Below are 13,478 nucleotides of genomic sequence, written 5' to 3'. Positions count from 1 at the left end.
AGAAGGACGTTGCAGGTTTTATTTACCTCAAACATTCATGAGCACTGTTTGGAAAATAAAGTCTGATTTCTTTTTGTGTTTTTTGCGTTGCAATTTATTTCTCCCTCCTTGTGCATGGATAGAGGTAGAATTCAGTAATTTATTCATTTAAGTTTGACTTTGTTTTTACTCTGCTGTATTAACCTGTGTTTTCTGTAGTGTTCTAACATTACGGAACTCTCCAAAGAAGTATTTTGTGAATGCTGTCTAACATCATCCAATAACACATACATGTCAATTCTCACAATGTTTATAGTCACATGCTGTATGGGTGCACAAGAGCAGTCCTAACTCTTGTCTGCCTCTTTGACATGAAGGATGTGGGTGATGTGGCGTATGAGGGTTAATTCTAAAGTCACCATGTGAAGAAAATCTTTGGCTTCCCACCATAAATTAACACAACACACGTCTAAGCTTTGTTTACCTGGACCGCTTCCTTTTTACCTGTCCTTCCTATATGAAACACATTACTTCTGCTTAGCAACTATCCAGTGGGAAAGGATTTCTGCATTAAAGCTGCAGTAGGTAACTTGTATAATAGTAATTTTTTGTCATATTTGCTAAAACTGTCCCTATGTCCAGACAGCAGTACATGAAACATGTAATCTGTGAAAAAAAAAAACGGCTCCATTGGTCCCACCTACTGCTCCTAATGTGATTCGTAAGAATCCACCATGCCCGACACAAAACAACCAGTCAGAGCCAGAGGAGCGTCTGAGGGAGTGTCTGACATCTGTCAATCACTACTCACACACGCTGCGAACCCTCTCTTCGCTCATGCTGCTGGCTGCTGCTCAGTCAAACAGCTCTGTGAGCGGCGTCAGGAGGCTAGTGAAAGCTATGGCGGAGCTACAGTCACCCACAAAGGAGGGACTGCCCACACCGCCGCTGCCAACAACAGCATATACGGCTAAGACGACAAATAACCATAAAGCTGATATGGTGATTGTTACAGTAACACTCGGCAGGGCGTACGGTATGTTAGCGACTGTGATGTAGTGGCTGGGCAGAGTTAGCTTATTCCTGATGCTAAAGCTAACATTACTGGTTGTCATGGCAGCTGCACAGACGCCACAGGGAGGAGGGGCTTGGGCTTGGACTTGTGTTAGTTCAAATTTTCAGGCTAAGTGTGCTCTCTTCTCGATCTTACCTACTGCAACTTTAATGGCAGTGAATAGTGTTAAATAAAGTATCTACTAAAGTATGTCCTATGGGCAACTGTGAATGTCAGGTTTTATGTCTGGATCGTGCCTGCTGCTGAGTGAGGGAAAGTTTTAGATAGAAATCTTTGACTGTCAGTGACATCAGTATTGGTGTTTTGAGACCAAGAAAGCTTAGAAATGTAATGGAAGCACTCACACTTGATAAATTGATCATTCTTCTCTATAAAGAAGGAAATAGAGTAAGTGAGCAGTGATGATGAAGCACCAAAACAAAAACACACACACACACACACACACACAAAACAGATATGCGCTGAAAAGTCTCGCCCCTCGGGTGAGTATCAGCCAAACTTCATTTTCTGGAATAAATTTACAGGACCTTTGAAACCCTCCATACCGGCCACAGAATAATGAACACACATACTCCTGATATCCTCTTCATCCTCCTCACTTCCTTCTCCCACCTTTTTCCACTTCACTTATTTCCTCCTCATCTAATATTTTCTCCATCTTTGACATACCTTTTCTTTTCTTTTTTATTTTCACTGATATCTGTACTCCTTCCTCCTCCTGTTCCTCCTCTTGTTATTATTCTGTTCATTCCTCCATGTTTGCCTCTTTCCCTTTATGCAATTCTTCCATTTTTTTTAAATTTCCTTCCCCTTCCTTATCTGTCGTTTCCTTCTTTTCACTCCTCCCTGACCCAAACCCCTTTAAATCTTGCTTCTCACTCTCTCCTCTCTCATTCCTCTACCTTCCTTTCGCCTTCTTCCTTCGTTCTCCACCAGGAGGTTCACACTTCTGATGAGTCAGACTGTGATGATGACCTTGACCCAAAGACAGGCATGGAGGTACGCACACACACATTGTATTTGTTGAACAGACTTCTGACATGATTGTGGAAACGTGTTGCCTGGAGTTCATATATCAACATTACAAAAGCAGATTATTATGTCTTCAAATTTGTCTAAAACAACAGGGAAACACAGAGAGTCTTACATGGACAGAAAACATGAACTGCAGAATCATTAACAAACAGTGCACTGTTTTTTAAAAAGCGTATTACGTCTTGAAAACTAAACCTCACCTAAACTTTCACTTTGGCCACATCTCTTTTGCAGCTTCTCAACCCAAACTTCATCCAGGAAGGTAAGAGACCCCTGAAGTCATCTGAGTCATCTTATCATCCTGTACATTAGATTCAGCGAATGCAGCTTTGTTTTCTGATGCTATGTATTCACAGCCAGGAGGTGTGGACATTCTAAAGCATTTCTGGGCTTCTCAAAAACCTGAACTTAAAAGTGAAGTTCACAGAGAGGCTCTTGATGTAGTTTAACTTCCTATTCCTACAAGTTTTTAACTACAGCATGCCATAATTGCGATAGGATCGGCAGCATGCCTGCTTGACGAATTTTGCCAGACCACTGATGAATGGCATTACACATGTCGCCGGTCTGGGTCTGAAAGCTGGGCCACTAACTGGGCCCAAGTCCACATGCACCCCAATGATTTGCCACATAAAGCAAAGCAGAATGCAGAATATCATTTAATCCATGTAGCGCCATGTAGAGTGCAGCAGAGTGTGCAGACACTGAGCCAGAATTAGTCCTGACCTGGCTGCTTTTGTAATGTCTGTCTCCAAAACTTAATTAAAACAGATACTGTCCACTGATGTGACATGATGGGAAGGAATAAGGTCATGCACACAAACCAGCCGGACACACTGTTTGCCAGCCACCTCCATAGTCACATGGCTCAATGAACAGAACATCTTAAGTACATAATATACAATTAAGATACATAAAGGACATTTTAATGTACACTTTTGAACTGTAAGTAGAAGCTGGAGTAAGAGCTGAGGAACCAGTATTCAGTGCTGTGTTTCCTGTGAGCAGTGGCTCCAGAGTTCCTCGTCCCTTTGTCAGACGTGGTGTGTGCATTCGGGGAGACTGTAGTCCTCTGCTGCAAAGTCTGCGGACGACCCAAACCCTCCGTCACCCTGAAAGGCCCTGACCAGAACCCAGTGACCAGCAACAGCCGCTTCACTATAGACATCAGGTAACACCCAGAGCATATGTGTGTCATTTCCTTTGTTTATTGACTGCGGCATGCTAATTCCTACACGCAGTGTCTGTCCTGCCTCTCTGCTTTCTTCCCACCTCTTCCTACTTTTTCTTCGGATACTTTCTCATACTATTTCTTGTCTTCTCCCCCTCCTTTCGCTTCTGTCTTCATCTCTAATCCTACCCCCCTGCCCCCCCTTCTTCTCCTCCATCTCTCCTTTCTCTTTTCCTCCTCCTCCTCTCCAGGGATACAGGGGACATCTTGTTGAAGATCTGTAATCTGATGCCTCAGGATACAGGGATCTACACCTGTGTTGCTGTTAATGACCATGGCTCTGCCTCCTCTTCTGCCTCCATTAAAGTGCAAGGTAATGTGCCTGGTTTAAAGGGAGCATTGCACCATGATAAAACTAGACCATTAGTTAGATATGATGCTACAGCGAGATGTAGGTTTCCAAAATGAATAAGTTTTGTTTCTCACCTTCTGTGACCTTGAGATGTTCAACAGTTCCTTTGAATCTAACCAGAGCAGCTGCAGTGGTTTGCTGACTGTGTTTTTTCTGTCTCCTGCAGGTATCCCAGCAGCCCCTGGTAGACCAGTGGCCCAGGAGGCCAGCAGCACGGCAGTGATGGTCCACTGGCCGCCTCCGGCTTCATCCGCTCATTGTGCTGTCAGCAGCTACACTGTGGAGTACAGGCAGGAAGGTACTGTGCGTGTGTGTGCGCGCGTATGTGTGTGTGTGTGTGTGTGTGTGTGTGTGTGTGTGTGTGTGTGTGTGTGTGTGTGTGTGTGTGTGTGTGTGTGTGTGTGGGACCAGCTGGAGTGAACCGATGTTTGCTTCTGAAACATGCAAAAAGACAACACTTGTTCCCCTCTCTCACCCTCAGACTCGTTGCTATGGCAACAGGTGGCCAGCAGCAGAGAGGAGTGTGTTCAAATCGACACTCTGATCCCTGGAGGTCACTATCAGTTCAGGGTGCGAGCCTCCAACCGCTGGGGGATCGGCCCACCATCAGAGCCCTCGAATATGGTCACACTGCCCAGCAGCAGTAAGTCTGCACACACACACACACACACACACACACACACACACACACACACACACACACACACACAATTTTGGGCACAATAACCTGGTTTTTTCTCTGTTAGAGAAAAAGTGAGCTGAGACCCTCTTAGTGATAAAAAGCACCAATAGATAGACAGCCTATTGTAACACCATGTCCATAGTTATTTGGACAACAGTAAAAAGTTTGTTGGCATGCTTCGCTCTTCTGTCCAGATTCTGGGTATGATGGAACAGGGATCCAGTGGAAAGAAAACTTTGAGTCGAACTTCTCTGAGATCTGTGAGATTGGAAGGTAAACTGTCACAAATCACTGACTGTCAAAATAATATCTTACACAACCCAAACTTGATATTCAGCCCAGGTGTTGATGGTTCTGTGGCCTCTTTTCTTTAATTCAGCCTCATTTGTTTTTCTTGCTCCTTCTTTTCACCAGGGGTCGATTTTCAGTGGTGAGGAAATGTCTCAACAAGTCAACAAAGAAAGAGGTGGGGCTTCTCTGACAGTCCGGCTATTGACTGAACTGATGCTGTTGTATTTAGAAAGGTCAATAATGTTGCATTGAAGGTTTCAGGTTTTGTCTTCCTGTGTTCATATTGAAATGATGGATTTATTTCTTCCAAACAGCACCATATGTGTATTTTTCACTTTGGACTTAGTTTTGTATGTATTGGTTTGCAATGAATTTTATTGGCTTGTCTTTCAGTGCGCTGTCACGTCCTTTTTTCTGTTCAGGTTGCAGTGAAGTTTGTGAGTAAGAAGATGCAGAAGAAGGAGCAGGTGGCTCATGAGGCTGATGTCCTCCTGCATGTACAGAATCACCAGCTGGTGGCGCTGTTGGACACATATGAATCTCCCACCTCTTTGATGCTGATCTTGGAGTTGTAAGTCTTGCTGAATTAAATGTTTCTATTCTTAAATCTGGAGCTGGAGATTGTGAAGGTTTAACTGTTAAGTATTAGACATTATCTTAGCTGCACAGAAGCACAGTTCATGTGACTCAAGCTTTCTTTCTACTCAAGTGATTTTAGGTCATTTAAGAAGGAATACCCTTACTGAAATATCAAAACAGCTGAGAACACAAATGTTACTGAGTATGAGCCCTTAGCTTTGACTGTTCCAGCTATCCAACAAGTTAAACTGATCAAAACTAGACTACATGAAATCAAACTCACAAGATGAGCGTTTTCAAATGTACAGCAGCTGTTGAGAAGAAGATCCATTCCTCTTGGAGAAATTCAAAAAGATGACATTAGACATTAAACTCTATCTAAATGTTACATGTGTGTGTGTGTGTGTGTGTGTGTGTGTGTGTGTGTGTGTGTGTGTGTGTGTGTGTGTGTCAGGCTGGAGGATGGTCGTTTGCTCGATTACCTCGTCGCCCACGATGAGCTGATGGAGGAGAAGGTGGCGTTCTTCATCAGAGAAACACTGGAGGCCCTGCAGCACCTTCATACCTGCAGAGTAGCACACCTGGATCTGAAGGTGAGAACCATGTTGTGTGCTGCATAAATAAAGACTGACTTGAGTTTTATTTGTATTCTTAATTATGTACATGTTGTGGCTACCACAGAACAGTGCAGAACAGTCTTTTTTTGTGAAATGTTCTATTTATTAAAGATTTTATTCAAGATATTTGAAATTTTGGAGATGGAATTTCCAACTTTTTGCCATTTTTAAAGAATGTAATTTCTGCAATCATTAGCTCCCATCTGTTTCAAAATTCTGTGTCTGTCTCCTGCAGCCAGAGAACATCATGGTCGACCTCCACTCGCCTACCCCGTGCATAAAGCTCATTGACTTTGGTGATGCTGTCCAGCTGTCTGCTCACCGCCGGTATGTCCACCTCTTGCTTGGAAACCCAGAGTTTGCTGCCCCTGAGCTCATCCGTGGTACACCAGTGTCTGTTGCGACAGATGTGTGGAGTGTTGGCGTGCTGGCTTACGTGATGCTCAGTGGTGTCTCCCCATTTCTGGATGAGTCACCGGAAGAAACCTGTGTCAACATCTGCCGCCTGGACTTCTGCTTCCCAGATGAATACTTCCGTGACGTGAGCCAGGCGGCGAGGGATTTTGTGTCCTCAGTACTGCAGCAGGATCCCAGGAAGAGGCCAAGCGCTACGTCCTGTCTGCAGCACCCATGGGTGGGTCGTGGGGGTGCCCATGGTGGGGAGTACTCCAAGACACCCCTGGACACAACACGGTTGGCCACATTCATCGACCGAAGAAGACAGCTACATGACGTGCGGCCCATCACCAATATCAAAGGGCTGGTGAGCAGCAGTATGGGCAACACACTGTGACAGTGCAGAGCTCTGAGTGTTTCACTCAATAACAATCCATCTGTGACCACCAGGACAACCACAGTAACTCTACAATATACCTGAAGCATTTAAATATCTTTAGTATTTATTCATGTGTGAGTGGGAAAGGGATTTGGTGCCGGGATCCATCCTGTGGTCTGAGATTTTGCTCTCCGTGCAAGGACCACCACTGTAGACCACTCCTCACTACTAGACCAAACTTATAAGCAGAAAAAAAAATCATTGAAATCGTATTTAATTGCTATCACTTCATCTGATATGTGTTCATTTAGTATCAACCATGACATATGGAGCAGGTCCCATAAGCAGTCTAGACATCCCATAAGAACGCAGAGCAGTTTGCTCAATGTTGAAAAAACACACTGTGAGCAGGCATGATGACAGCATCTTAGTTTATATTTGTAATGTTTATTTTTCCAGTTACAGATAATATATTCGAGGCTAGCACCCAACTTTTACGCTAATGCCAATGCTGGACTAATCTTACCTTGTCTCTTTCACTTGGATCTGCAGACGAACACTGTGGCAGCCCTGAGTCCTGCAGGTATGGCCTCTCTAGCTAAGTGGCCAGCAGAGTCATAGCATTTTACCAGCCATGCTTAGCTAGCATGCTTTGACTAACGTCACATTTTTGGACCACTAGAGGGCAAGTTTTGCCAAACAGTGACATTTTGCCTGACAGGTGACTGCTATCAAAGGATGGTCAGTAGTAGAGATGGTAATGTGCTAGTAACATTGTGTTTGTAGTCATTTAGTCTGATTTGAATGAGTGTCATGAGAACTCTAATAGATGATTGAAGAGTCTTAAAAGTTTCAAGGGGAATCTGAGAATCACAACCAACACATGGTTCGAGGAATTTGAGGAATTACAAACATACACGCTTTTAATGTTGGTTTAGTTGCTATTCATATCCTGGAACTCTCAGCGAGTAGAGCCGGTGTCAATCTCTTGCTAAAGAACGCTTTGAGAGGATTAATAGAATTTGGGGATTGTTCCTGTGACTGTCACTGCAGATTACTCGTAGCTTTCCTCTCAGAGTAGCTTCAGTGACAAAGAAGACTTCATCTGAGTGATGGTGGGTTTCAGTACAGCCATCAAGAATGTTATAGACAACCTCATGAATGAACTTTGGGTGTGGAACAAGCAGACATGTGACTCATATTGAATGTGTGGTGATTAGGTGAGGGAAAGGCAACTTGATCTGCATCTCCACTTACTGAGAACATTAGAAATTCCTCTCGCTCGTCCAAACTTTCTGCTGTCAGTTTGATCACTGGTGGGAAATCCTCTGCACGTGGGAAATCATCAATTCAAAAAACTGTCTGCCACTCAGCAGCAAGCAAGAAAGCAGGACTTAAAAAGGATACAGACCACTTCTGTCCCTGCAGAAGACTTCTGGATCATTGCAGCTAATATGTTTTCCAACAGTTAATCAACTGTAGCTGCGGTTTAAACCACCACCATGACATGTTTTTGGACTGGATGTGACAGCGCTGAAGCTTGCTGGAATATGCCTTTAATTTATTGAATGTTTATTTATTTCAGGACTGAGGTTGGGAGTGAAATTATATTTGCAATGCTGACCTGGACCAGTCTGGTCTAAGTGGAGATGGCATAACATGACTAAATCAAACTGAACTAAAATGAGCAGAACTGAAGTCACAGAACAGCCACTGGCCTGTGCAGCATGTTCTGAATAGTGAACTGAACTGTTGAAGTTTACGTCAAATCACTGATGGATCCATACGAAACAATGCTGGACGTAACTGCCATGAAGTACAGTGAACTGGGTTCAAATGAACAGTTGTATCAGGTGGCATCAGTGCATGGAAGGTGAAAAAATCACTGAATAACCTCCTAGAGCAAACAGGGGACTACTTGACCTTAAACAGGATTCCTGAACACAGAAAAGACGCCGTGGAGAGTGAAATCCTGTCTTTAGCGATAATTTGTTCGTATCACTGTTTACAAATACTTTGTCCAAAAAAAAAAAAAAAAGCTTAGATAGTTTACAAAAAAGTAGAATAATCAGGGAAAACCTGCATGTCAATTCACCAGGGATGGTTTAGAAATCAGGTTAGAAATCTGTCTGTTTCTAGGACAAAAGCCTGTGACCTTTGGTGTAAAGGTGGAGAATGAACTCCACCCTTCAGCTTTTTTCTTTGTACATTTGTCCACCAGCCACTGTGGCAAGTAACCAACTCTCGTGCTTTGGTCCCATTCATTTGGCTTGTAAAATAGTTGATGTGGCTGATGAATTGGTCTTGGATTTAGCCAGAAGAGTCCGTTTACGGTCCTGCTTGTACTGATGAATGTACTTTCTTGTAGAATGTGTTCTGCCATCAAACAAGTGCTGTCCTCTGCTTTCACCAAATGCTTTCGCTTTCACAGTGCTCCCTTCTGATCATTTTGCATCCCCACCCCCCACAAGCATTTAGCATACTACAGTAGTAAGCATTTATTTTCATGCAGCTGGGGATGCAGAATGGTGCACATGTAAGCAATCCACTGTTCTGTAGAAGCAACTCTCACTTTTGATGTCAAGTACAACAACATCAATGCAGATGTGCATATAGTTTGTGTTTATCAGTGCAGCTGTAATGAGATCTATTCAGGTACTGGTGGAACAGCTGTTCTGCTGTTTCATCTGTTTCATCATCTCAGCAGGGGCTCTGGATCAGCAACTTTGGAAATTACAGCATCCCACAGGGAGGGCAACTCCCCAGGTTGCAGATTTCTCGATCCTGAGGTGTCTGAGATACAATTATCTCATCAGCATGAATGCCTACTCTGTAAACATTTCACTGCATTACTTGTAACATGTTAAATCATCTCTGAATACACAGAACAGTTACAGTTAAGCACTAACTGTATGTATTAACTAACTAGTTGATGTTGCTAAGTGCTGTTGAAAATATTAGTACTGAAACAATCATAGTGTGTCAGTATCGGCTGTATTTCATCTTGGTCTTTGCTATGGAGACTCCAAGTCTTCATGATTAAATAAATAGAAAAGCCAAACAAATGATCACGTAAATACAGCCAACATGGCTGCCACAAAAAACTACTGTTAGTGATCTCTCATCTGTGCTTTAACTGGAGGATAAAACAAAAAAGTGGAATGTCTTTGTACCCATATAGCTTTAATAACTATTGCTAACACTTGACGGCAATTCTGAATACCTGAAGAAAATAAATGTATGTTGTTTACGAATAAAAATAATAATGAAGATGAAAATCAGATTGCCAGGCCCAAACACAACATTCAGTTGCAGTTTGAGGTTCCTAAACAGCTGACAGGTCTGTTTCTACTGGTTTCCCTGCAATGAGCCCACGTGTCAACAAGCAACGGATTACATGGTAAACTCCACAGTGTTCCATCTTTTAAAGAGACTGAGCCCTTCATGTACCTTTGTTTACATTTGAACAGGAAAAGACTAAACTGTGCTCTGCATTAGTAGTATTTTAGCCTAGCACTCAGGGCCTTCATGAGGTATAAGGTATTACCCAGCCTTCAAAATGCATAAGATTTCAGCAATTCACTAGAATATTTAAGCTTTACTGAGGTCTGTATTTCTGTTAATAGTTCTGGAAAGAAAACCATTCACCTGCATCCTCTGGAGTGAGATTTGTTTGAGAAGTGCTATTTTCCTGTTATTTCCTGATTGCAATCTTTGACTCACTTGACTATTGTTTCCCAATCTGCACATCAGGACTGAAAGTGACAATGGATTTATTTAAATGATGCAGTAGTAATGTACAATATGTAAAGTAGTATTTCTGTCTAAAGCCAGTACATGCTTCAACCTCCGGCTTGCTTCAGTTCAGTGCATTCTTTTCCCAGGTTCGACCCGCAAAGCAGCAGAGGCTTTTAACTCTCTGAAGAACAGAGTTGATCTGTGGGTTGTCTAAACCATGTGAAACCTCATAATGCGGGGATGCTCCAACCAATCCTGTGCTAATTCGAATCACCACTAAATGAGGCAAAACATCCCTCGACTGTTCAGCCCAGTTAGCCCGTGGTTGTGCTGCCCCTTGAGCGTTTGACAACTTATCTTCAAGAGTTGATCTTAAAGGTTCCCAAAATCCACCCCAAGACAAAATTTAATTACTGCAACCAGTTAGCATGATGCTTGAGACGTTTTCTACCCAGACAGCCTTCAGCCATAAATGCCAGCGCCACCTTTCTTTACTTACGTAAAGCTACAAAAGAATGAGCATAAAATTATATGTAAAGTACAAAAAGTAAAAGTAGTTATTACGCATCATTTCAGAATATGGGCCATTCTGCATATTTTATTTCAGAAGTACAATAATTGATGCATTCATGTGTACATCACTGTTATGTTGCAACTGGTAAAGTTGGGGCTAATTTGAATCACTTTATGGTCCTGGGTAACCTTTGGGGATCAGTTAAGTCCCCTGTGGTGATTCACTGTTTTGCTGTCCTGCGCTCTTGGCAATGACAGTCTGTGTGGACAGCTGCAGTCAGGTGGCACCTGGTCAGACACAACCTCAGATCTTCTTCTCCAAAGAGTTAAACTTGAGGCCGACTGTCCCGGTGTCCATTCAGTCCCAAACCCACAATGCATCTGCCATGGCTTCCTGAGCCACTGAGCACCATGGTGGCTCCACCCTGTGGAATGCTGGTGTGTGCTGTGTCCTGATCGTGTCCATGCTGAGCTTTGTTCATAGAGAAACATTATGCTGATGGCTTCATGTTGCTGTGTGAAGCAGCGCACTTCTGTATAGGCTGCCTCTTCTTACTCCATACAACCTGCTGGTTTGTTACTCTTTACTAATAAAGAACCTGCTTGTTTGTATTTTGTCCTCCCTGTCTCCTTGTCCTACAGCACTGTGTGAAGGGGTTTTTGTGTGTGTCCTAACATTTTAGGTTAAATGTCAATGTCATAATACCACAGGCTGGATACTGGGGTTAATATTTGTGCAACTTTTAGTCAATTCAAGGAGTTCAGTCAGATTAAAGAAAAGCTAAATCCATTCACGTCATAAACCTTTTTACATTGGGATTAGGCCTTTAGCTTACAGTTGTTTTAAGAGGCTTGTGTCAACAGTGTATAAGATTATAATAAAATCCCCCAAATCATGAAAAGGTGAGTGTGTGTTCTTTCAGGAGTTAAAAAGATCAGCAGACCGCAGTCACGCGTTCAAAGTGCTAAAACACTTTAATGAAGTGAGACTGATTTTGCTAGATTTAATCGAAGCGGACAACAGAACAGTATTATCAAAATTTGAATTAGCTGAATTGAAGTCAGTGCAGGAAGGATGCGAGTAATTCGTAAATATTAACTGTTAGATTTATGACTGTGACATAACACTTTCCTTCATGTTCATAATGTGTAATATCTTTGCTTTAAGTAATGAGGCATATGATTTTGATTTTTGAGCTGAATTAAGTAGCAATAAGTAGCCCAGTCAAAATGATCAGGGCACCTCACTTCACCCCACATCAACTTTTTTCTTTCTTTTTGCTGGTTTGAAAGCAGCAACACAATAAAAGAAATAAATAATAAAAGTGAAAACACATGTGAGTTTTGTAGAAACTCAGATTGAACTATCCACTGAAGCTACAATTAGACATAAAAAGGCAGTTTGTCAACACATTTTACCATGCAGCCTCTCTCTCTCTCTCTCAGACACACACACACACACACACACACACACACACACACACACACACACACACACACACACACACACACACACACACATGCCGCCCTGCTCACAGGTCAATGCAAAATGCTGACCACAGCTAATTTAAACACAACAGAAATGTGTGTGTGTGTGTGTGTGTGTGTGTGTGTGTGTGTGTGTGTGTGTGTGTGTGTGTGTGTGAGAGAGAGAGAGAGAGAGAGAGAGAGAGAGAGAGAGAGAGAGAGAGAGAGAGAGAGAGAGAGTGGAGTAACTCACTTTTAAAACCCATCACAGCAGGTTAAAGTCTCAGATACTACTACAGCTCGACTTAATGAAATATTTGTCATTAATCCTGTAACTAGGATGTGTGTGTGTGCGTGGCTCTTGGTTGTTTTGCTGTGGAAGAAATGAGTTTTACGCTGCAGTAAGCTGGAGGTGAATCAGATGGCAGATGCCACTGTGAAGAGAGGAAGAGGAGGAAACACAGGAGGTGTGAATGTTGAGGTAAGGTCGTTCACGGGATGTCCTACATTTCTTCTGTAAATTTACAATAAAACATTTCAGACACACAACAGTCTATAAGATTCGCCTCTGCGGTTATCTTTGTGTTTTTGAACAGAAAAACTAAAACTTCTTAGTGAGAGGACAAGAAAAAAAAAGTCTTCCAAAATAAGATATCTTCTGTAATTAGCTTGACTTGTTTCTGAATTTGTTTTAAATCTAAGAGGATCCACTTGCAGTTTGTTAAAGGAGAATTCCACAGATTGTATTCATCAAAGATGTCCACAGGTTTGGGGAGTACTACTGCATATGTGAAAAAGCTGCATAAGCCTTTTATGTATGGAAGCAAATAAGGGTTCATCTGGAGCTGTCTGAAGTCTGATAAACTGAACATCCGTTGGGGCTGAAGACTTGAGAATGAAAAGAACCTTTGGTGTGGAGTTTGAAAGAAGTGATCTTACCAGACCTCTGGAGTCTGCTCTTCATGTCTGCTATAGGCTCATTGCTGGAGACTACATTAGTGGCTGCTAGCATGACACACCTGAACTGTCTGTGGTTGAGTTGCATTGTGGGTAATGTAGTTGCCAAGCTTTGAATGAGGGCAAAAAATAAAACAAGTTTTCTCTACATCGATTTTGATACTTTCTGTAATTGTCCATCATGAGT

General features: G+C 42.5%; 2 protein-coding genes across 4 annotated transcripts in view; both read left to right on the top strand.

Moving 5' to 3' along the window:
* Nucleotides 1-11,479, top strand: part of kalrna (kalirin RhoGEF kinase a) — a 134,406-nt gene extending 122,927 nt beyond the window's left edge. For 2 of the 3 annotated variants that reach the window (XM_070975728.1, XM_070975730.1), the window contains 11 exons: nucleotides 1,991-2,053; nucleotides 2,324-2,351; nucleotides 3,098-3,260; nucleotides 3,512-3,633; nucleotides 3,839-3,970; nucleotides 4,154-4,315; nucleotides 4,549-4,627; nucleotides 4,769-4,820; nucleotides 5,068-5,216; nucleotides 5,679-5,817; nucleotides 6,077-11,479. In XM_070975728.1, the coding sequence (XP_070831829.1) occupies nucleotides 1,991-2,053; nucleotides 2,324-2,351; nucleotides 3,098-3,260; nucleotides 3,512-3,633; nucleotides 3,839-3,970; nucleotides 4,154-4,315; nucleotides 4,549-4,627; nucleotides 4,769-4,820; nucleotides 5,068-5,216; nucleotides 5,679-5,817; nucleotides 6,077-6,634 (1,647 nt within the window). In that variant the 3' untranslated portion in view covers nucleotides 6,635-11,479. Of the gene's footprint in view, nucleotides 1-1,990; nucleotides 2,054-2,323; nucleotides 2,352-3,069; nucleotides 3,261-3,511; nucleotides 3,634-3,838; nucleotides 3,971-4,153; nucleotides 4,316-4,548; nucleotides 4,628-4,768; nucleotides 4,821-5,067; nucleotides 5,217-5,678; nucleotides 5,818-6,076 lie in introns of those variants that run through there. The other variant, XM_070975729.1, reaches the window with a different exon arrangement.
* A 1,276-nt stretch (nucleotides 11,480-12,755) lies between these two features.
* abcb6b (ATP binding cassette subfamily B member 6 (LAN blood group) b) overlaps nucleotides 12,756-13,478 on the top strand; it is a 30,323-nt gene continuing 29,600 nt past the window's right edge. The window contains exon 1 of the mRNA XM_070976521.1: nucleotides 12,756-12,815. Within this exon, the coding sequence (XP_070832622.1) occupies nucleotides 12,756-12,815 (60 nt within the window). The remainder of the gene's footprint in view (nucleotides 12,816-13,478) is intronic.

Source organism: Chaetodon trifascialis, chromosome 12, assembly GCF_039877785.1.
Source record: "Chaetodon trifascialis isolate fChaTrf1 chromosome 12, fChaTrf1.hap1, whole genome shotgun sequence".
NCBI lineage: Eukaryota > Metazoa > Chordata > Actinopteri > Chaetodontiformes > Chaetodontidae > Chaetodon > Chaetodon trifascialis.
Note: the sequence above shows the minus strand (reverse complement) of the source record. Positions and strands in the feature narration are given on the sequence as shown.